Genomic DNA, 22,475 nt, shown 5'->3' with positions numbered 1-22,475 from the left:
AGTGTGTGTGTTTAATAAATGTTCTTACTTTTATAAAGCAAAGTACAGACAGGACAATCAATTATGGAGTGTTATTTCTGCGCACCTGTAATGGCAATTACTAGCCCACACCACCTCCCTTGAGTAAGCCTTAGACTGCTCTGCAACGCTAACCTCTAAGAGTCAGGCGCTACACTAGGGTGTTTGGATCCCAGTGAAGGACAATTGTGACATGTTATTTGTGCAGGCCTCACAGATACCGCCTCATTTTCCAACAATAGTTAAGTGATAGGAAAAAAAAATGAAGTATAGAAGAGCTGGATGGCTACTGCGTGTCAAACAAGGACACAAGTAAAAACTCATTGTTGCAAATAGAAGACTCAGGTGGTCCTAGCTAAGGCAGGATCCTCACATTGCATCGTAATGACTCAGATGAAAACGTATTTTCACGGGCTGAGAGTTAACAAGCTACATACTATTAAATGCTAATTATTTACAAAGAGATCCATCCAAGCTGTCTGAAAGGAAGGTTTTTCCGAAGTTTGAAAAGGAGGAATGGAGTTGTGTCTGTCCTACCTGGAACTCTGAAGAGACAGAACTGCCACGATCAGAGTCTTTTGGGAGAACTGGAGTGGAGTTTCTTTCCTCGTCAGATGACATCTGCATAAATACATAGAAAATATCAAAACATAAAACTAGAGAACACTAATTTGTGATTGATCAAAAGCTTAAGATGAGAATTTGTAGTTTTTGTTTTAATATTGATTGTTTTGCACGATTTAGTTAAGGTCTACATAACCATTTCTGAAGTCTAAACATTGTTCGAAAAATGAGATATAGAACATAATATTCAATTTAAAAATAGAGTCAGAAATACGTACAGAAATACAGAAGATAGCAGACGCTGGATGACGCCCCAAACGTCTGTGCAGGACTGTAAAAGAGGGGGTGTTTACTAAAGGTATTTTCATAACAGGAAGGATTAAAAAGCTTCCCTGAAACAGAGAAAGTCCACCACTGGCAGACTCTTAAATCGGCTCCACATTCCCAAACTTTAGTTCCTACGATAGACTACCTTAATTTCTAAACCCGCTTACAGCAATACGATGTAGCAAATACAACTTCAATAAGGTCAAAGTGCAACTGTGGGGCTCACGCCGAATCGCAGTTTAGGACGAGTGTCTGACCATCAGGCACCGGCATGGATTTGAGCCCCGCTCCGTGGACACCAGGTTAGGTCTTATTATTTGGATCAGCGCCCAAGTGCTGTGCTAAATTAAGGTTCAAAAACTGAGGAGGCAGAAGATTTCCATTTCGATCGCCAGCTCAAAATATGAATCAAGTTGCTTATAAGGCTGCAGAGATGCTAGTCACACAAAGATTAATGTCACAGTGCATTGGACGAAGGTAACTGAACAACAAAATCTGCACCGGACTTCCGGATGAACCTACTCTAGTTTCTCTACAGAGGATCCTGGAGGGATTCGATACAATTGACAAAGCAAGGGATGGGGAAAAATCTGGGGATCTCTTGAAAGTGGGACTTCAGTAGACTTTGGGGAGTTGCAGGAGGAGTCTGATCTTCCTGAAGGGCACTTTCTTTTGCATGTGGCATGAGAAAGTGCTCTGCAGAAGTTATGGAAAGTGGGTCAGAATGAACTGCTAACATATCAAGGTTTAAGAATGATATGCACCATCAATGACGATCGCAAAGCTGATACATTAGTATATGAGACTCACAGACCATACAAAATGCTCGCTAGCTTAATTGAGAGACAAATGGGCAAACAATACGACACAGTCGATCACTAAATTGGAATTTGACAGGGTACAAAAGATTGCCACAGAAATCTCTAGAAATGCTAGAGTCAAGTTTATCCATTTTATTTATATATACATATAGAATAGATCACCCTCAACAGAATGTACCCCAGTGCAGGAGCAAAGTGCCTCAAGTTTGGGGAAGAGTGTGCACTTCTACCACCTCACGGGAGCACTGGCGATGAGTGCAGCCATAGTTAACCCATAGGAACATGCACAATGGGCCTGAAACATGTGGACTAGGCCTATCCCAAGGTCAATGGCCAATAAGGTAATTAGCAGATTCATATACCTGGCCCTCACTAAATGTCAAATTCCTATGAACTGGATGGTGACAACAGCAGTCTCAATATCCAGACATGGCACAGAAACTTGGTAAAATGGGCAGACAGCAAGAACACAGTACTCCACAGAAAGGAGCGACAGGGGGAAAATGGAAAAAAAGAGGTAGCGAGAGCTCAGGACTAGAGCATCAAAACCAAATTCAAAATTAAATCAGAATGGGGCCGAACATCCTGAATCCCAGTGCAAGCATCCTGCTCCCCTCCCCCGCTCCAGATTTCACTTTCTTCTCAGTCTCGCATCCTCTTCCTACGGTTATGGCAAGTATGGCGAACCACACAATGATACAAAATAGATCCTTCACTAAATTTGTTGGTAAGATGTGGATCTCACTATTGATCGCTGGTTTACTTACAGCAGATTCTTTTTAGTTTGAGCATTCAAGACCTGTTGTAACTTCTCTTGTGTGCTTAAAGCCATCCCCCTACTTTTGATTTGTTTGAGTATCCTTTAAAATTCCTTCCGTTCCTCCTACGCAGAAGGGACTAAGTACTGTTGCAATACGTTATGGTTCTTGATCTGTTCTTTATGGGGGACAATTATTTTTGTTGGTTTTCTGTTCTGTTACTGTGCCTGGGTTCTGCTTTGGCACCATACCTGCTTACATTTTAATATAGCATTCCTCTCTCCCACCTCCCCTTAATGCCACAGTTGTGTTAGTGCTGCCTCCTGCACCGTGCCTCCTGCTCCATTGCCTGTTTTCTTATTATTATTAGTAGTATTTTTGGCAATTTCAATGTCAACTGCCTTTTGTGCTTCTTTTAGTAGGAATCAGTTTCAGGACTGGCTGTCTAAAGCTGCTTCGACCAAGTACGAGGAATAGCAGACTAATATATAAATATATATATACACACACATATATATATATATATATACACACACTATATATATATATATATATATATATATATATATATATATATATATACACACACATACATATACACACATATACATACACATACACACACACACACATATACATACATATACACTCATAAAAAAATAAGGACAATTAATAGTACAATTTCTAACAGAAGATGGCACTGTTAGGAGTAACTTTATCCCTTGGGCTTTATGCATCCATGCAGGGCTTGCCTGGGATGTTTTTCAAGCTCTGTCGTGCTTACATCTGCAGCAGAGCAGAGTCCCACTGTGCAGGGTCCTCTCCCAGGAAAACTCCAGAGCAGGCGCGCAGCAGAATACATGCCCGCACAGAGTTCCGGTGAAGAGTGAGAGGTTCTACCTGACCACACGGGGCAATTACGTTTTACAATAAAGAGTTCAGGGTAGGGACAGAAGCATGCTCTGTAGTGTTTATAGTTTACACCCCTGCTCTGTAATCCTCCTTGTACACAAGCTATTGCAAATAATGGACCGTTTTAAACTGTGACCCTCAAATAATAACATATCTAGGAGACCGACGCATTTGTAGTTCACAATTGACTGATTGAATGTCAGTCCGGGCCCCTACACAACACAGAAGAGTCCAGAGGTGTGGTTATTTCAGGAGTGATTACACAACTTAAGCACAAAAACTAGAGCTACATTATTGTCGCTCACGCAGAGAGGCTGTTGACGCGGGATAGTATATTCAAACTTGTAAACGGTGGGATAGATTTGTGGGAAGCCGTCCAAAGCTGCCCAGGGCGCAGGCAGCAGAGGAATTGGAGGCCATTAGTGTGCAGTGACCACTGTAGGCCATACCTTCGGTGTGTCAGATTGTGTTTTTATTTAGTTAAGACACAGAGGCCAATTCCCTGAAGAACTGCAAACTGATCCCGTTGCTTGTTGTTATTATGATTACCTTTGTATTTTGAGTCACCATGGAAACGCTTTGAAGTTTTGCTTCATTCTTTTTCATGTGTTCTTTAAGCTGCATAGTGGACAGAAGCATTTTTTTAAATTCTGTATGTTCATTATATTTTGATTTTATGTTAGCGTGTTGAGGCTTTTAAGGTTTCATAGTTTTTTTTTGGGGGGGGGGGCAACGTGGTAAATGTTGGTGTGTTTGGTGTTCGCGCTCTTCTGTAATGTTGGTGCATGTGGTTCATTTATGGCAGTCTCTCAATCTCAGCAGAGGGTTTGCCATTGGAAAGGGGTTACAGTGGTCCATGGGGAGCTTTCGATTACGCCTGGCCTCATTACCCCCTTTGCCCTCAGCAGACAATCATCAAAAAAACAACTACAGATGGTTCTGGTCTGTTTGCAGTCAAGGAAGAGGTAGTGATAGATTTCACACACAGCTTCTCTCTTTTCCATGCAAGATTATGTACTAGATTTTTATAGAAAATACAGTATATCTTGCTTAGATTTTGTGAAGATTAAAGTAGTCTCTCGTATTCCCAGCGTGCATGGGCGATATCATGTAAATGCTTTTGGTCTGAGCCGAATGTTTTTGGTAGGTATATTAACACAAATAACACAGTTATGCTGCCGTTGCAGTCAAGAGTTTCCCCCCCCCCAAACCTATCAGTCACCAGTTTTGCTATTAACATCTAGCACGTTTAGCTATCCTTGTAAAGAAGGTAAGGTATGGCTTGCAACACTGGCTGTTCAACCTAACAGGTTATTTATAAGCAAACTATTTTATAGTTAACTGACTCAGTCCCTACTTTACCAGTCCTTTCTCAACAAATCGCGCACAGGCAACATGAGTTTTCCTTTAATATTAGTATTAATATTGCGGTTTAGAAGCATTATCAAAATACTTACAGTAAGTTTACAAGCCTGCTAGTCCTAGTTTCATGCACTATTGTTGTCTTTGTGTTTACATTATGGCATTAACACCGGATTCCACTCCACACCACATGCATTCGCCACGCTCCAAACAAAAACACATAGGTCAAATACATTGTAATTTACAACGCCAATAGCTCTATGCCAGACCTATTGCATTGCAAATGCTTGTTTTTGCTTGAAATAACATTGCTTAAATTGACTGAAAAGAGATACACGACAAAAGCAGACTTTTGCGATAGTAGTGCGGACTGTATGAGCATGTTGCTTGGTAATCCTGTTGGCGTTTGCTTTCACTTTATACTGTACATTGCATGATCCTTCTTGCTGTGTTCGTTATAATACAATAATATATATTTTTTTTTTAAAGAACTCCTACAAGCAGGCCTACTATACTAGAATGAAACAGATACATGAATCGTTGTGCAAATAGGTCTATTAATTCATAAAACAAACAGTTAAATGTGCCAGAGACTCAAGACAGAGGCCATACAGAACCGCATCGCCTTTCTTTGCTAACAGGTACCGGGAGGGCCATTTAGTCTAAGCTTAGTGGACTTATCGGCCTGCTTGCCGACACCGCTATTTTGCTTAACCTTGGTTCTAATTTTCAGACGAGGTATACAGGAATGAACCGTCTTTGAAAGTCAAATTAGACGCCCATTTTGGTGCGAAGTTAAATTTAGTTAGCCAAAGAGATGAGGAATGAATTGGAGATACTAATATAACGAAAGTTTTATGATATCACCAGTGTTACAATATTATTTGTTATTCACTCTTGATATATATCACTGCCACAATTTTGTTTAATTTTCATATTCGTTATATTCTTTTTGCATGCACTAAAATAGGATTTTCATTTTAAAAATAAATCTTTAAAATAGCTCCCTGGCTTCCTAGCGATCCTAAGTGTGTCTTTGCATAAGGGTTTGAGTTCCACTAATTATCTCTATGATATCTCATAGGACCGATCGATCCTAAACCGCATCTCACTCAAATAGTGCTAGTGGGTTGTGGGATGGTTGTAGTCCAATTGGTTTTCTTTCTTGGGTTCGCACATTGATAAAGTCCTTAATGTTAGGGGATCTAGAAAACCTAATACTGGGCCATGTTCTGACTTCTTGAAAAAAAATTGTCATTAATGGAAATACAGAAACTTGGTTACGTACCAGAGATGTCACATTATTAAACACAGATACCTTATGCATAAAAGAAAGGATAAGTAGAACTTTGTCTATTTTGGAAATATTTTTTTTTTGTTTTTTTTTTTTAATTATAGTTACTTTATTATATAGTATATTAAAATCACTTCTACTGACAGGCTTTGCTCATACTTTCGTAGCTGTATTAAAGTCTTTCTATGCAAACATCTTCAGGAGGACATTCAAAGGAGAGCACATCTTAATTATGATGGAAGGGTCTCAAGATACTACAACGCTTTGACATGTTCCTTGTTTTGCTTAGTTAAACCAAATACATGAATACACTCGATTACAAACTGCTGCTTTTCCTAGATGTTACTATACTAGTGAAAGAGGACAAAGATATTTTACTTCAAGCAAGATGATTAATCGAATCATCAAGGGTCTTTGAAATAGGTGGTGCGAACATGCAGGGCCAGCCCAAGTGCTGGTGGCGCCCAGTGCCACAATCATTTTTGGCACCCTGACACGCCACAAACGCCGCCTCAGATTCTCACACCTTGTGGACATGTGTCCGAAGGATTTCTTTGATGGCCCATCTACGATGTCATATAAAAGACATAAAAAAGTCAAAGATAAGCTTATCAGAGTTAAAGAATAAACACAAACACTAGAATACACAGAAAAAGAATATGCCCATATTTACAATGTATTCACTGCTCAAATATGATACGAAAATATGTGCAATAGCTCGAGAAGAGAGGAAACAAAATTAAATAGTTTCACTACCTGTGACAGTAATAATTATGTCCGCTTAATCAAATGCCTGTGTTCGGAGGCTTACATCAGAACAACTAGTAGAACAGTGAAGATCAGAAAAAGTGAATATAACTTAACAGATTTCGAAATCCAAAGGTACCAGTCAGGATGCAGCGTAACGAAGTGGACCACAACATCAAATCAACTTTCATATTTTGGAAGTAGTAAAAATAAATCAGAGGTGGAAGTACTGCGGTTCACCTTGCAGACAGAGTACATTACTGGTTAAACTAGAAACCATAGTTGTAAACAGTTTGAACAATAGGAGGGAAGTGAAACATTTTTATGAGACAGAAATCCCAAAATCTAGACATACTTCAAAGAACATATGAGTAGTGTAGAAGAAGTTCCGAACTCAACCGTGTAGACAATTGGACCCCCCACCATTACTGCTTCCCCGTTCCGTTCCTTCTTTGCTCCCCAAACTCCTTGCAGTCCACAACATTTTTATATTAATTTAATTCATTTTTTCAACATTTCAAACTACTAAAATTACTGCATCTTGGACTGGTAAATAAACAATGCATTCTTTTCCCTAGTAGCATGCAAGTGTTATCATGCATGTGTGCGCCTAGGAAATGATGCAGCTGCGACATTTACCCATAGGGATCTAGGCGATGTAGTCACAGCCAACTGATATTAAACAGTGTCAGTCAAACTAATTTTATTCTAGGAGAAGCTGCCTAGATTGCATCGAGCCAGGTCTTAAGTGCCTTTCTAAAAGGCAAATGCTTAGCAATCGTAGTCTGAGGTTGAGGAAGCAAGTTTCAAAGTCTGGCAGCAACGACTGACATAACTCTGACCCCCACCTCTTCCTTTGGACCCTGGATACGATGACAAAATTGCAGCTAGGAGAGCAAAGGTTTCTACCTGGGATGCAACGATTAAATAGATTTTTAATCCCAGCAGGGCTCGGAAGGTGGAGGGCCTTATGTACAATAAAGATGGATTTACATATAATGCACTTCCTGGTGGGGAGTCAATGCAGCTCACCCATCCCCGCAACTGCTGACTGGCACTTAAGAATGTCAAGAATAGCGGTGGCAAGCACATTCTGTGCCAACCTGAAGTTTTGCCTGGGTGTCGATGTTCAAATCTTAGTAGAGGGAATTACAATAATCTAGTCTGTACATGACGAAGGATAATGCTACCTGCTTTCTTGTTGACAGGGGGGATAAAAAGTAAAAATCTTTTTTACCTTCCTTATAAGCCAGAAGCAGGTAGTGACTGTGTAGTGTGCCTGTCCATTCGGAAATAAATCAGTGTCTAAGATTACCCCCAAGATTTTTAGCCTTCTAAACTGAAATCGGGAGTGCGTCTAAGAGACCCGGCTACCAGTTACCATTCCAGGTCGAAGTTTGCATTCCAAAAAGCAACACCTAAGTTTTCTCACCATTAAGTTTAAGGAAATTCCTGTCCATTCAATCTGCGACCGCCAACATGCATTGAGAAAAATTATCTGTGGTAGCAGCGGAGTTCCTGGGGATCGACACAATGATCTGGGTGTCATTGCTCATATCCCATAGGCAGGAATGATGGCAGCAAGTGGGGACACATACAGGTTGAAAAGTGTAGTATTCAAAGATGTGCCCTGCGGCACCCCACAAGGCAAGGAGAAGACATCCGAATGGAATTGATTAAAGAGTACCCTCTGAGAGCGATTGAGGAAGGAGGACAATAGGGCCAATACCTGCTCTGTAATGCCAAAATGTTGGAGGCGTTCAATAAACAGTGAGGGGTAGATGGTATCAAAGGCCGCAGACAGGTCTAAAAGAACCAAAAAGCTGCACCTTGCCCCTCGTCCACTAGACACCCAATTCGGTCTGTGATCGAGACCAAAGCAGTTTAGGTTCAGTGGTGTTTTTGGAAACCGAACTGAGATTTGTCCAGCCATCGCTGCTGTTCCACAAATTCCATCAAATGGCCATTCAGATGTTTCTCAAGAATCTTGGATAGTAGCGAGATCGGACAGTAGCCTGTAAGATCCTTGCTGTCAAGATAGTTTCTTTTTTAAAGGAGAGGCCAGATCAGTGCCTCCTTCCACGGACGAGGATAGCAACCAGAGAGGATAACTTTGTTCATCAGGACTATGAGAGGGTGTGCCAGAGAATTTGCTGCCATAGGCAAAGTTGCTGGTCCACAGGATTCCGGGATGAGCCCGACTTACTTTTGAGGAGAGGTTGTTCTACCATTTCAGAGAGGTGAAAAAACTGAGCAAATCAGATTCTTGGTCATTGGCCCCTAGAGACTCCAGGGTTTTCAACTGCGCTCTCTACTCTGGGTATGCAACATATAGTTTTCTTAAGTTTTGATACTTCAAATATAAATACGAGTAATTTTAAGTTGGAAGTCACCTCGCTGGTCGCAAAAATCTTGAGAGCCGTCTCTCTAATTGAAGGAGGGGTAGAGAGTTGGTACACCACTTTAAAAAGTTCTTAATTGGATGTGGTAGATTATATTTTATAAGTGCAGCATGAGGTCTTCTCCTCATTAAGGGCTAGTTTGTATTCCCTTACTCTGCTCCTATATATTTTTTTCTTTGTCCTTGAAGTTTCTTCGCCAAATTCGTTCAACTGCGACAAGCCTGCCTAAGAGTTCCCTAGCCTTTCAGTGAACCAAGAGACAGAGGTGGAAAGCATTTTCTGCATTTTACCGATTCTGTGTAGCATCAGCAAAAAGATGTGGCAAAGCCAAAAGGTCACAAAGGTGAAACCTATTAAGCTTTGCCACCGTTTTTTTTTTTTTTTTTACTTTTTGTCATTAGGTCTTTAGAACTTGGAGAGTTCTCTGTGAAATGGCCAAAAAGAGAAATTTAGGAATTCATCAAAGCAGGAGTGGGGAAAAAGGGGAGACTTCACTCAGTAACAGGTACTGAAGACTGGCAACCAGGTATGGTTCGGAGAATGATTTACATACAACCACACTAAAGATGGCCGCTGAAAGTCTCAGAAAATGCCTCTAAACAATGATATCATGCGAGTCTTGATTATCTCCAATATTCAAGCTTCTGCGTACTGTCAACATAGTGGAGCATGGGACATTGGGACGGTTCATAACACTAGGAGTGCTTGCAAAAAGAATCACTTTGCAGCAGATAAGAGACCTGCCTCTACGCACTGTTACTGGGGCCTTAGGTCTCTGCATGGGATGTGTGCAACAACTGATATGGTATGTGCAATGCATTATTTAATAATCTGGTCGCGACAGTGGATTCATATCTCCAAACTGGAAGTGATATTAAACACCCCTCCACACACTTTTTCCCAGCTCCAAATCCTTTATGACCAAGGAAAGACAGTGCTCTGAAGAGTGCTCAATGAACTGCTGTGGAATCAGGACTGGTGTATGACTGCCAGTACCTCAAGAAGTGAGGTGACATTACCTAAACAGCACCTTCTAGTTGTGGAGCAGAGGCTCTCCCCTGAAGCAACTAAAGCCTGCCTGCCAAGCAAGGGAAAAAGTTCACAGTAAGAGCAGGAGTGTGGAATTACTCTAGCCCGACTCCCAGGACACATTGTTTGGGGTCAAGGACAACAAGTGTTCATGTTTTTTTGTCCTTGTGACAAGTTAGCCCAATCCCCTGCAGCACAGACCCTTTGGCTGCCAGATTACACTACATTAAGGAGCAGGGAAGGGCATCGTCTGCAGTGAAGGTAATATTTGCGTCCATAAGTTAATGCTGTTCGAACTTGTATTTATGGTTCATTAATACAAAGCCTTTAATATTAAGGTGAGTGCTGTGAGGAAAGGTTGTAAATTCACACTGCTCTACTGACGTATAAAAACATGTACACGTTTGAAAAGTTTGACAATATGAGGCCATGTATAATGCTTCCAGTATGCTCTCTGATTAGATGCAAATATATGCAAAACCTTGAAAGCAAGATTGACAATTCTTTGCTTTCAAAATAAAATGTTCATAAAAAAATGCAACTGAGAAAAAACGTTTGTTTGGAATTACTGTGAAATTTTAGGTACCCTTTTTTTTGAAGCATCATGTTTTAAAATGTTTTTATGCAGGCTAGTATTTCTCAAAAGTATTCATAATTGAAAACCATTGTAACCAGTTTCAACCTACTTATAGTAAACATGAAAATAAATAAGCATTGACAAAGCCAATAGGTATGACAGTGGTGGTCAGCCTTTTGGTTTTGTGAATGCATGGCTTGTTTTTACATGGTTTTTGTAAAACTTTATTGTTGTGGGAGCTGCGGGCCCTCATCATTATAACAAACATTGGCATAAGTATTTTTGGTCTCAAATTCCACACATTGCCACACTGAACGAATCTGCTTTGCGGTCAATATGCTCCTTGTGAAAGAGCAGAAGGTTGTCACTCACAGAGAAGCCAGCTAGTAGATAGAGATATAATTTTAATCAAAACAAAAGGTCTCGGTTAACGCCAGACCTAAATAGGGGCCCAACTCTTAATGAAAGTCACAAACATGCACCCATGGTATATGTCCTTGCCTTACTGCAGATTTAAGGCTTTAATGAATGCATAAGAATTTACAGAAGTAGGTCAGAAATATCATACTCCCAAAAATAGTTGTGAACTGCATTTTAGCCCAAGCAAATATGCATGTGTAGATTTGCTCATGCGAAAATCTGTTGAGCAGTAATAAGTTCACATTTACTTCAACCACTCACCCCCACCCCCCCAACCCTGGAAGATGTTTTAACTGTGCCCTTGTCTGGAGTACATTTTTCAACCTTTCTCTGCATGGGAAAATATTAGGGACGAGCTGTTGAAAACCCATAAAAACATGAAACACAAAAGTTAGAAGGTTTGCAAGACTCAAAAAGGCATTCCAATCATGGGGAACCATTGCTTACTACTACTTCCAGCCCCAGTATGTATATCTGCGGAAAGGTGGCAAAATAAGGAAATTGCTAGTAGTCAAACCCTGCTTTGGTGTGAGCTCTAATTACAAAAAGGGGGTGGTGATGGACAGAGTATCTGAGTTAATCAGAACACTCCTACCCAGTCAACAGATCAGGGCTTGATCCATCACCGTTTTTTAGCTCACTCTAGCTCTAGTTCCCATGATGCACTGGGCCAGGGACAGACTAATTTGCATACAGCCAGGTTCTGAAACTGGGATGGTGCAATGAGCTAAAAAACGGTGTTGGATCTAGCCCTGATCTCTTGACTGGGTGAGAGTATTCTGCTTAATTCAGAGACTCTGTCCATCACCACCCCTTGTTGTAAATATTTTTGTCCACCATAAGCGTGGAAGGGTATACTCAGATGTGAGTCCCTTGCTCATTGCACCATCAGGATTCAAGCAAGCCGGGCCGAAGACGGCTGAAATGCCAGAAACCGGTCCCCGGAAGCTTGTTTCCTTCCCAGTGTAAGAATTGGCTTTTGTAGTCTGGTCTGCCCTGTTCCCATGATGCACTGGGCCAGGGACAGACTAATTTGCATACAGCCAGGTTCTGAAACTGGGATGGTGCAATGAGCTAAAAAACGGTGTTGGATCTAGCCCTGATCTCTTGACTGGGTGAGAGTATTCTGCTTAATTCAGAGACTCTGTCCATCACCACCCCTTGTTGTAAATATTTTTGTCCACCATAAGCGTGGAAGGGTATACTCAGATGTGAGTCCCTTGCTCATTGCACCATCAGGATTCAAGCAAGCCGGGCCGAAGACGGCTGAAATGCCAGAAACCGGTCCCCGGAAGCTTGTTTCCTTCCCAGTGTAAGAATTGGCTTTTGTAGTCTGGTCTGCCCTGTTCCCATGATGCACTGGGCCAGGGACAGACTAATTTGCATACAGCCAGGTTCTGAAACTGGGATGGTGCAATGAGCTAAAAAACGGTGTTGGATCTAGCCCTGATCTCTTGACTGGGTGAGAGTATTCTGCTTAATTCAGAGACTCTGTCCATCACCACCCCTTGTTGTAAATATTTTTGTCCACCATAAGCGTGGAAGGGTATACTCAGATGTGAGTCCCTTGCTCATTGCACCATCAGGATTCAAGCAAGCCGGGCCGAAGACGGCTGAAATGCCAGAAACCGGTCCCCGGAAGCTTGTTTCCTTCCCAGTGTAAGAATTGGCTTTTGTAGTCTGGTCTGCCCTGTTCCCATGATGCACTGGGCCAGGGACAGACTAATTTGCATACAGCCAGGTTCTGAAACTGGGATGGTGCAATGAGCTAAAAAACGGTGTTGGATCTAGCCCTGATCTCTTGACTGGGTGAGAGTATTCTGCTTAATTCAGAGACTCTGTCCATCACCACCCCTTGTTGTAAATATTTTTGTCCACCATAAGCGTGGAAGGGTATACTCAGATGTGAGTCCCTTGCTCATTGCACCATCAGGATTCAAGCAAGCCGGGCCGAAGACGGCTGAAATGCCAGAAACCGGTCCCCGGAAGCTTGTTTCCTTCCCAGTGTAAGAATTGGCTTTTGTAGTCTGGTCTGCCCTGTTCCCATGATGCACTGGGCCAGGGACAGACTAATTTGCATACAGCCAGGTTCTGAAACTGGGATGGTGCAATGAGCTAAAAAACGGTGTTGGATCTAGCCCTGATCTCTTGACTGGGTGAGAGTATTCTGCTTAATTCAGAGACTCTGTCCATCACCACCCCTTGTTGTAAATATTTTTGGTGTGAGCTCTGGCATAATAAGAGGCTATTATCAGAACTCTTATATAAAGAGATTTCTGCCATAATTTGACGCCACACTACATGGCACCAAAGGGTCAAGAGGTTTTTGTTACAGGACAAGTAGATGTATGAAGCAACCTGTGCCATGGACACGTAGATATTTTATTAAATTCCACACCCCTGAGGAGAGAGCCCCACTGCGTTACCAGTGGTTGTGGGACATTCAAACAGCTGACTGCATGAGAACAAGCTAAGGAGGACACATGAATCGAGTAGTTCCCCCTGGGCTCGAAGTGTTCTTGATGGGAAATGCAAAAGAAGTGATTCTCATAGGCCCAGTTGAAGCTTTAACTACACAACTGTCAAATGGCCAGCTGCGGCTGCAGCTGTGTGGACTTGTGCTCAGGCAGGGGCTTCAACTGCCATAATAGTTATATGCCATAATAGTCATAGGCCTTAAAAGTGCTAGAACTCTTGCAATCATTGTAAGGCCAGCTAGGGCTGCACCTGGACTGAAACTGCCATTGGTCTGATCCAGTGCAGCAAATTTCCTCACTTCAGGCGAAGAATCCCACCAAGGGACACTAACTTGTAGGGGTGGATTAAGACTAGACTTCACAAGGCCTGGTTTCATCTAAAGAATGAAATAGGTTACTTCAAGATTGGGTTCTTGTGTGGATGCATACCAAATGCGAGTGGGGCCCCTCACAGGGCTTCTATCACAAACCCAAAGAAATTCACCCTGGTGCCAATGGCACAAGCTTGGTAGCCAGTGGGGTTTACATGGTGTGCCAGACTGCACAAGCGGAGTTAGAAATCAATGGCAAGTCAACCATGGATGTAAGAGTGAGAGAGAAACAAGGTGCTGGATTTCTCTTGCTCAATTATTTAATTGCTCTTGATATTCAGGACCATGTGCCTACATGGATTGGACTACATCAGTAGAATTGAAAAGAGCACAGGCTGCAGATATATATAATCTCCGTTTATATAGCTGTGTATGTATACATTTTCCGCTTGGCCTGTCAAAAACGTATTTTTCTGTATTAATCTGAACATCATTTTGTATTTCCCCCAGCGCCAGCTTAACAAATTCATTGAGGACAATGACGTCCTACATGAGACTCAATCAGGCTTTAGACCGGGCTTTAGCACGGAGACTGCACTCATTGAAGTAGCAGAATCAGTGAGGTGGTCGATGGATGCCGGGGAATCAGCTATGCTGGTTCTCCTGGATCTGTCGGCCGCCTTCGATACGGTGGATCATGATAGGCTCATACAACGGCTGGCAGGGATAGGGCTAAAGGACCAAGCATTGGGATGGGTTCAGTCATACCGGTCACTGAGAACACAGAAGGTGGCATTGGGTCATATTGTATCTAAACCCTCCAAGATAAAATGTGGTGTTCCCCAGGGGTCGGCACTGAGCCCGCTACTATTTAATGTTTACTTGGCACCTCTGTTTACACTCATTTCAAACTGGGGGGTCAAGGCAATATCCTATGCTGACGACACCCAGCTGGTGTTTCCATACTCGGAGGTGTCGGAAGAGGCTTTTGCAACTTTTAAGGGGTGCCTCCGAGATGTGGCCAGATGGAGGAACGCTACTAAACTTAAATTGAATGCTGAGAAGACAGAGGTTATCTTCTTTGGCAAGGGGTCACCCCCCCCTGCAGAACTCTGGTGGCCGCTGGAAATGGGGACGCCTCCGTCGCCGAGCCAGAGCGCTAAAAATTTGGGAGTCCGCTGGGATAGCAGTCTCTCTTTTGCCTCTCATATTCGGCAGGTAGCAGGATGCTGTTTAACCAAGCTGAGGAACCTGCGCAAGATCCTGAGACTTCTACCAGAAGAGTGTCGTAAAACTGTAGTCCACGCCACAGTAACATCGAGGCAGGACTACGCCAACGGACTCTATCTGGGTCTTCCCCAATATTTAATCCAGCGCCTACAGACGGTGCAGAATGCGGCTGCGAGACTGCTGAGGTGTATTCCTTTCAAGCACCCAGTCTCTCCGCATCTCCGGGCACTGCACTGGCTCCCAGTGGCCAGTAGGATCAAGTTCAAAACCTTGACGCTGGCCTTCAGGTCCCTGTTTGGCATCTGTCCTAACTATTTGAGAGCCAGGCTACCCAGGTATCATCAGTCAAGGACCCTCCGCTCCAACGGGCGGGTGCAGCTCGTGGTCCCTCGAGCGCGAAGAGTGCGGCTGGGTGGAAGAACCTTCTCGGCCAATGTGGCGGGGTTATGGAACTCTCTCCCTCCTGCCCTACAACAGGCCCCTTCTGAAACTTGCTTTAAACGACTGCTATAAACCTGGCTATTCACTACACAACGCTAAGATCTGCCACACGACATACGGCTAGTCTGTTCCCACAGCGCCGGGACACCTCCATGTGAGGTAGCTGTTCGCGCTCTATAAAACTCATTATTATTATTATTATTATTATTATTATTATTATGTTGAATCGTGAACTTTGGTGCCTTTCTATTTATATTTGAAGTCAGCACAAACTTGTTTTATGGTGTTGTTTACACGGCTTGTGCTGACCTACCTGCTCTTTGCCTGCCTAGGGATGATCTCTGTCTACTTGTAATGTTTATACTAGTTTGTTCAATTGTCTCCCAATGTATGAGAAGGAATCTGCAATGTCCTTCTTACCTAATCAGGGATTGTTCCTTTTTGTAAAGGTTTTGCACATCCCCAGCCGGTGCAACATGTATAAATAACCCCGCAGATTTTTAGGTCGAGCGACCTATCTCAATGCGCATGTGCGCATTGAGAGCGGGAGCTCGATCTATTGCGGCTTAAACAGAGCTTACCGAGATCAGGCGATTCCCAGGCGATTTCTTCCAGTGCACGTGAAAGCGCGTGCACAATGCCACCAGCCGCTTGCCTGGCATTACCACATCAAAGGCAAGGCGTCCTCGTCTCAGGCCCCTGCTGCTTCACACCCTCATGCCGCTCTCCCCGCTCCGCCCCCTCCCCTGCCCGCCGTGTCCACTTCACTTTGACGGCCGCAGGCCGTCTCTCGTGTTTCTCGTTGTCTTTAATTGGTCATCTATTGTAAAGCAGACCCTCTTTCCAATAGCATTGGTCCTTTGTAATGCATGCGTTTTCGTGTTAGACTTTGCTTTTATTTTCGTTGGCAGGGCATTTCTCGGACTTTGGCATATCTCAGACTTTGTAATTTTTAATGCCCTTTGTAATGCGTGCATTTTCGTGTTACACTTTGCTTTTATTTTCCATAGCAGGGCATTTGTCGGACTTTGTAATTTTTTATGCGCTTTTGAATGCGGGCATTTTCGTGTTAGACTTTGCTTTTATTTTCGATAGCAGAACGGCATTTCTTGCACTTTGTAATTTTTAACGCGCTTTGTAATGCGTGCGTTTGTGTTAGACTTTGGTTTTGTTTTCGAAAGCAGGGCATTTCTCGGACTTTATACTTTTTAATGCGCTTTCTAATGCGTGCGTTTTTGGTGTCAGCACTAGGGCAGGGTGAAAGTTCGAAGTGAGGATACAGAGGAGTACCGTTGAACTTGAAAGGCCAGCACTGTACTTTTATAATAATAGTTAGCATCTGCGGCCAGGACTGCTCCGTGTAATCATCCTTCACGAGTCAGTGAGTAATGTGTTTTGAATACGACGGCAGCGCTATCTTTTAGTTAAAAATATACATTGCGATTGTATTTACCAGACAGGCTCTCGCTGCTACTCATTGCGCAATATAGTATTCACTACTAAATTTTATATCACACACGAGTCAGCGCATTACATTTTTACTAGGGACGGCGCAGCTCTCTCTCTGTTCTCGGCACTAGGGTCCGGTGCGAGGAGGAAATGGAAAAACAGGAAAGCATAGGAGTACCGTCATTCTTGAAAGGCCAGCACTGTACTTTTATAACAATAGTTAGCATCTGTGGGCAGGACTGCTCCGTGTAATCATCCTTCATGAGTCAGTGACTAATGTGCTTTGAATACGACGGCAGCGCTATCTTTTAGAGTTACATACAGCCTGTGCCAATAGCATGCTTTACAGGTAAAAATATACATTGCGATTGTAGCAACTAGTAATATTTATCGTCAAACACAAGTCAGTATGTTACGGTTTTACTGAGGGCGCACATTTACTTTGCTCTTAGCACTGGTGCCCTACTGCAACTTATTTACAGGCCTCTCATTTCCCTATTTGTATTACTGCACACAATATACCTCAAGTATTGTGCAAACGTTAATAAAGCAGCCTAATCCCTTAACAAACAGCAATTATTCGCACACGTATAGTGATGTTAGCGTTATTAATGTGTTATATTGCTTTTCAGTCAAATGTTTCATGTTTAGAAAGTACCACGTGAAAACTATACTTCTTATCGTATGCTTCCTACGCACACTAAAACAACTTTTTGTTGTACTTCTTATCGTGTGCTTCCTATGCACACTAAAACAACTTTTTGGTTGTAGTGTTGCCTGTTAGTGGAAGTCTACTCTGTCTCAGTGTTATGTTAGGGCATCACTATGGTTTCACGTTTGCTTATTAATAGCCGCAGACAACGAGTTTGGTGGTCTCCTTTTAAGTGTATGCTTTTATCCTGCAAACGCAGATATTATCTAAAGTTGCGTCTTAGCTTGGTGTTAAAGCCGCACCCCCGTCATTCACAGTTCTTCCTCACATCGCAGCGTTGACTGGGGCAGAGTCAGATCTTGGCAGACACATACCCCTCGTACAATCCATAATGTGCCCTTAAAAACACAGCCAGCGTTGACCGGGGCAGACTGACAATTAAACAAATCAAAAGCTTTTTCGGCATCTGAGATACAAATGTGAGCTGGAATATGTTTGGTGTTAAGAAAATCTAGAGCTTCAACTAAATGTGTGTTAGTAGACAACCATATTCCTGCTATAAAACCGTTTTGGTCCTGATTTATCAACAAACCCACTACCTGGCTCAATGTATTTGCCAACATTGTTACTATTTTATAATCAGAAATTAGCAAACTGATTGGTCTGTAAGAGTTTACATTTTCCTAGTGTTTGTTCTTTTGGAGGAAGCTTACAAAAATCACAGTATTAACAAGCATTGGCATAGCAGATAGGTCTCGCGTTTGGGACCTTATAAGTCTTTAGCCATGCAACAGTTGATGCTGTTGCAGAAAGGATACTGTGGTGCATAACTGAATACTTATAAGGCCCCAAAGGCGAGACCTATTGGCTATGCCAATGCTTGTTTTTATACGATGTCCACTCTTTTCATAGCCATCCTAGTGCTGTAACTGTGTATCCGCACAAATATTATTAAATACCAGTTACTTTGGCAGACCTCCGAAGACAAGTTGCACAAGAGCTGAAAAACTCCTTCATTTTGACAGTCATATTGAACCAACATAAATGGTTAGCCAACCTTTTCAATGGCTTACTTTGCCCTAAATGACCCCCCAAGGGGGATGTCATGGCTTAAAGTCAGGAGGAGTTCTCTGCACTTCTGGGGTGGGGGTGTGAGGGGGAGGTGGGGAGAGAGAATCACCAACCTCCTGGTAGCCCCTTCTTTGAGGTTTGTAACCTCACTGCAGAGAACTTCATCCTCCCAGTAGACTTTGAGGAAGCCACTGACATCACCCTTCTCCTGCCTGGAAGCAATATGCATTAGGACCTCACAAGTGAGACTCTCTATCCCTGACAACTCCCCTTTGGAGAGTCTACCTGCAACTCTGCCAAATCACTGATCTTACAGGGGTGGATTCCCTACCGCAGATCTCAAATCCTCCCCCTCAGGGTTAGATTCCTCCTGCACCTCTGGAGTTCTTTGGGCTGGCTCACCAGACCCGGTGCCCTGCCTCTAGTCATTGGATGCTGGACTCATTGTTCCAGGGTCCAAGTGTCCAGCATTTCACTTCTGTGCAAGCTGTGATGAGGTCACAGTCAGGAAGATTCAACATCCTTGCATGGACCATTCTCTCCAAACCTGACCAGTCAGATGCTTTAAGATAATTCCCCAGTAGGCAGTCTACTGGGAGTGCAGGAGACAACTACCTGCTTAGGGTCCGTCACACCTCCCCATTCCAAACTCACTATTGCCATGGGATGGAGTCTAGCCCTGCTGTTTGCTTAGGTTACTTCATGATACACACCAAGTATGAGCTGCCCTTATGAAACCAGTTTTTCTGTGACCATAGTCATGTTGCTCGGATATGAATTTACCTTAAAAAAATGAAGACAAGAGGCATTTGGCAAAACAGGAACAAGTTGGTTTAATTAAACGCAGCAGCCGAGAGAGAGTCATGTCTGAAGACTGTCTCAATGTACAGAAGTTTTGACTGGTATTATATATAGTCCTTGAGGTACAATAAACAGATTACACATTCTGGTAAAGCACGTAAAACTGGGCCTAGTCATGAACCATAAATACAACAATCTGATAAGGGGAACACAGGTTGCTCTCGACTGTGTAGACGGAGTGTGGGCCAGTGTGTATGTGCCCAGATGTCCGGCATGGGGAGCATGTGATCACTGCGTTTAGTGTGCATGCTATGTTCTGATTGGCTGAGTTTTCCTAACTACATGTGGCAGCTGACTTTGTGGCATTTTGGGAAGGCACGCCTTTGGCCAAACGTGTTTTACTAGGGTCAATCTCCTTAGACCTTTTGTGGTGCAACTGCCTATCTTTAGTCTGTTTGTGTATTTATCTTCAGGCTAAGTCAAAACCCACCCACACGCATGACCTATCAATCGGTATCCTTGGGTCGTGCCTGTCTGACCACGTATCTCTTACTCAGGGTTGATTCATCTCCGGTGAATTTGACAACAATGATACGAGTTCATTATTATGTGTAGATATAACATGGCGGTCATTGATATCACATTTACCGATATTCTCATTATTATGTGCACATTTGTCATAGCGTACATCGACTTCTTATTTACTGGAATTGATATTGTTATCTGCATATATTATGGGGTACATGGACATCGAATTCACAGATATTAGAATTCACATTGGCTCCTGTATCGCTCAGAGCCTCAACTTCAGTTCCATTGATTTTAGGCCTCTGCATATACCTCTCCATGGTGGGAGGCAAGAGTGGCCAGGGTTGGAATTTCCCCCTCCCCACCCGCCCCCAAGGAGACAAAGGATGCCAATGTCAACTGCTTCTCCATCTCTGGGACAATCTCCATCCAGATGCTGACAATCTGCTGGGACTGCCCACCAGTGGGGGCTTCTTTGTGCAGACAGCATCTCCTCTCTTGTATCCGGACTGATAACAGTCAAAACACTGCCTTCATTAGCTCACTGAACTTTGCAGGGTCAAAGCACTTCCCCTGATATCCCTTCCTCTTGAAAGTGGATTGGCTAGTGGCCTCTCCCCCAAGCGCTGGTGTTTGTGAATCTTGTGAAGACAAGACTCTGTTTTTGACCTTTTCCCTGGGCGATGGGGGGGGGGGCGGGGGGGGGGGGAGGAGGGGGGTTCCGAGGGCTGTCCTACCGTCTTCTGATCACCCCCTTGGTGCGGATTGAAAACCCAGGTACTCAACCACTCACTCATCAGCTAGCTCCCCCACCTCTCTGGGGCTAGTCAACCTAGAGTCCATTAGGTACTGGTGTGACTTCCCTTGTACACAATGTGCTCTTTCAACAATAAACTGTACAGCCCCTAAGAAGTACTCACTTGGTTCCCACTAAATCCAGCGCTCTAGTGCCTTCACAGAGATGTCCACAAAGTCCACCCAAGACGGCATGTTAACTTTCTGTGTGTCCCTGAGGTTCACCTATACTGCTCTGGGGTCATACTAAATTTCTTGACTAAACATGGTCTCATGTTGGACTAAGATTTTGCTTCATCCCTCTGTAGGGTCAGGAGTCTATCCATCACAGCTACTGTGATTAGTTCCCACAGGAGTGAACCCCAATATATTGAGTGTACCCCTCTAATCTCAAGGGACCTTTGAAATGCAGCCAGCTATTTTCAATGTTATCCCCTTCAGTGTACATTTGAACTATTTGCTTGGGAAGCCTGGGATTAAACCCACCACCCCTGGTCATCTCAGCCTTATTGTTGCGGTCATCATTTCTTTTCACTTTTGCTTCCTCACACTTTTCTCTAGCTAGTTCTAACTTCTTCACTTCCAGGCCTGTGGAAGATAACAGCCTCAAGCACTTGCCTTCTGAGGGCCCTATATGGGTCCTCTGTGTTGGAGCCTCCCCTCCCCCATTAGTAAAAAGTATGAACTTGGTACCAAAAGAAAAAATGGATGAGGTGCCATCATCCACCTCCTGGAGGTGGTTAGAGGGTTCACCCTCCTCTTCTTTCTCTGGGGTGGCCTGTGCCCACGCCTAAAGGGACCTAATCCACTCTGCCTTCCCAAGCTTGTTGCTATTAGGTAGCCCCCTAGACATAAACTGAACCCTAAGCTCAGCCCCTGTCCGTTTGTTCATTTTAGCCAGGTCTAGATCCATGGTATAACTAGTTTTTGGTCACACAAAGTTTACAAAACAGAAATAGAACAAATTTAGAAAAAACAAAAAGGATGGATTAAAAATCATTTCAGTCCAAATTTAAAAAATTTGGGAAATTAAAACTTTTGCTCCAAGCCAATTAGCGGATTTTTAAAGTTCTTAACTTAAGTTACTGAAAGATGTAATTGAAACACAAGTACATATCCTCCCCGCTGAACACCAAATGTTGAAAGGTGGATTATTAGTAGTGGTAAGTAACCAGTCATGTTCTCAATACATTAGCCCCCGGATTAACTCTTTATAGTTGGTGGCGAGCAGGCAGGCTTAACTTAAGCAATAGGTGTGTGATGCATTTAAAAAACACCAATACATGAAATAAGTAAAACACCACACAATAAAAATTCACAATCAATTTATAAAAATAGAAAATATTTTTATGATTAAAATGACACCAAACTGACAAAAGTCTAAATATAGGGACCCAGAGATATGAATTTTTAAATAATAAACACTTTCTAGTGCTTAAAAACATATAGCGCCAACTTGGGGCATCTGGTTGCGCTTGACCAAGACAAA

The 22,475-nt window shown here is 43.0% G+C and overlaps 1 protein-coding gene across 2 annotated transcripts in view; it reads right to left on the bottom strand.

Moving 5' to 3' along the window:
* The window catches only part of POC5 (POC5 centriolar protein), a 267,735-nt gene that overhangs the window by 223,344 nt on the left and 21,916 nt on the right, over positions 1 to 22,475 (bottom strand). For both annotated transcript variants that reach the window (XM_078675228.1, XM_078675229.1), the window contains exon 2: positions 556 to 639. In XM_078675228.1, the coding sequence (XP_078531354.1) occupies positions 556 to 639 (84 nt within the window). The remainder of the gene's footprint in view (positions 1 to 555; positions 640 to 22,475) is intronic.

The sequence above is a fragment of the Lissotriton helveticus genome, chromosome 2_1 (assembly GCF_964261635.1).
Source record: "Lissotriton helveticus chromosome 2_1, aLisHel1.1, whole genome shotgun sequence".
Taxonomy (NCBI): Eukaryota; Metazoa; Chordata; class Amphibia; order Caudata; family Salamandridae; genus Lissotriton; species Lissotriton helveticus.
This window is presented reverse-complemented; position numbering and strand designations above follow the sequence as displayed.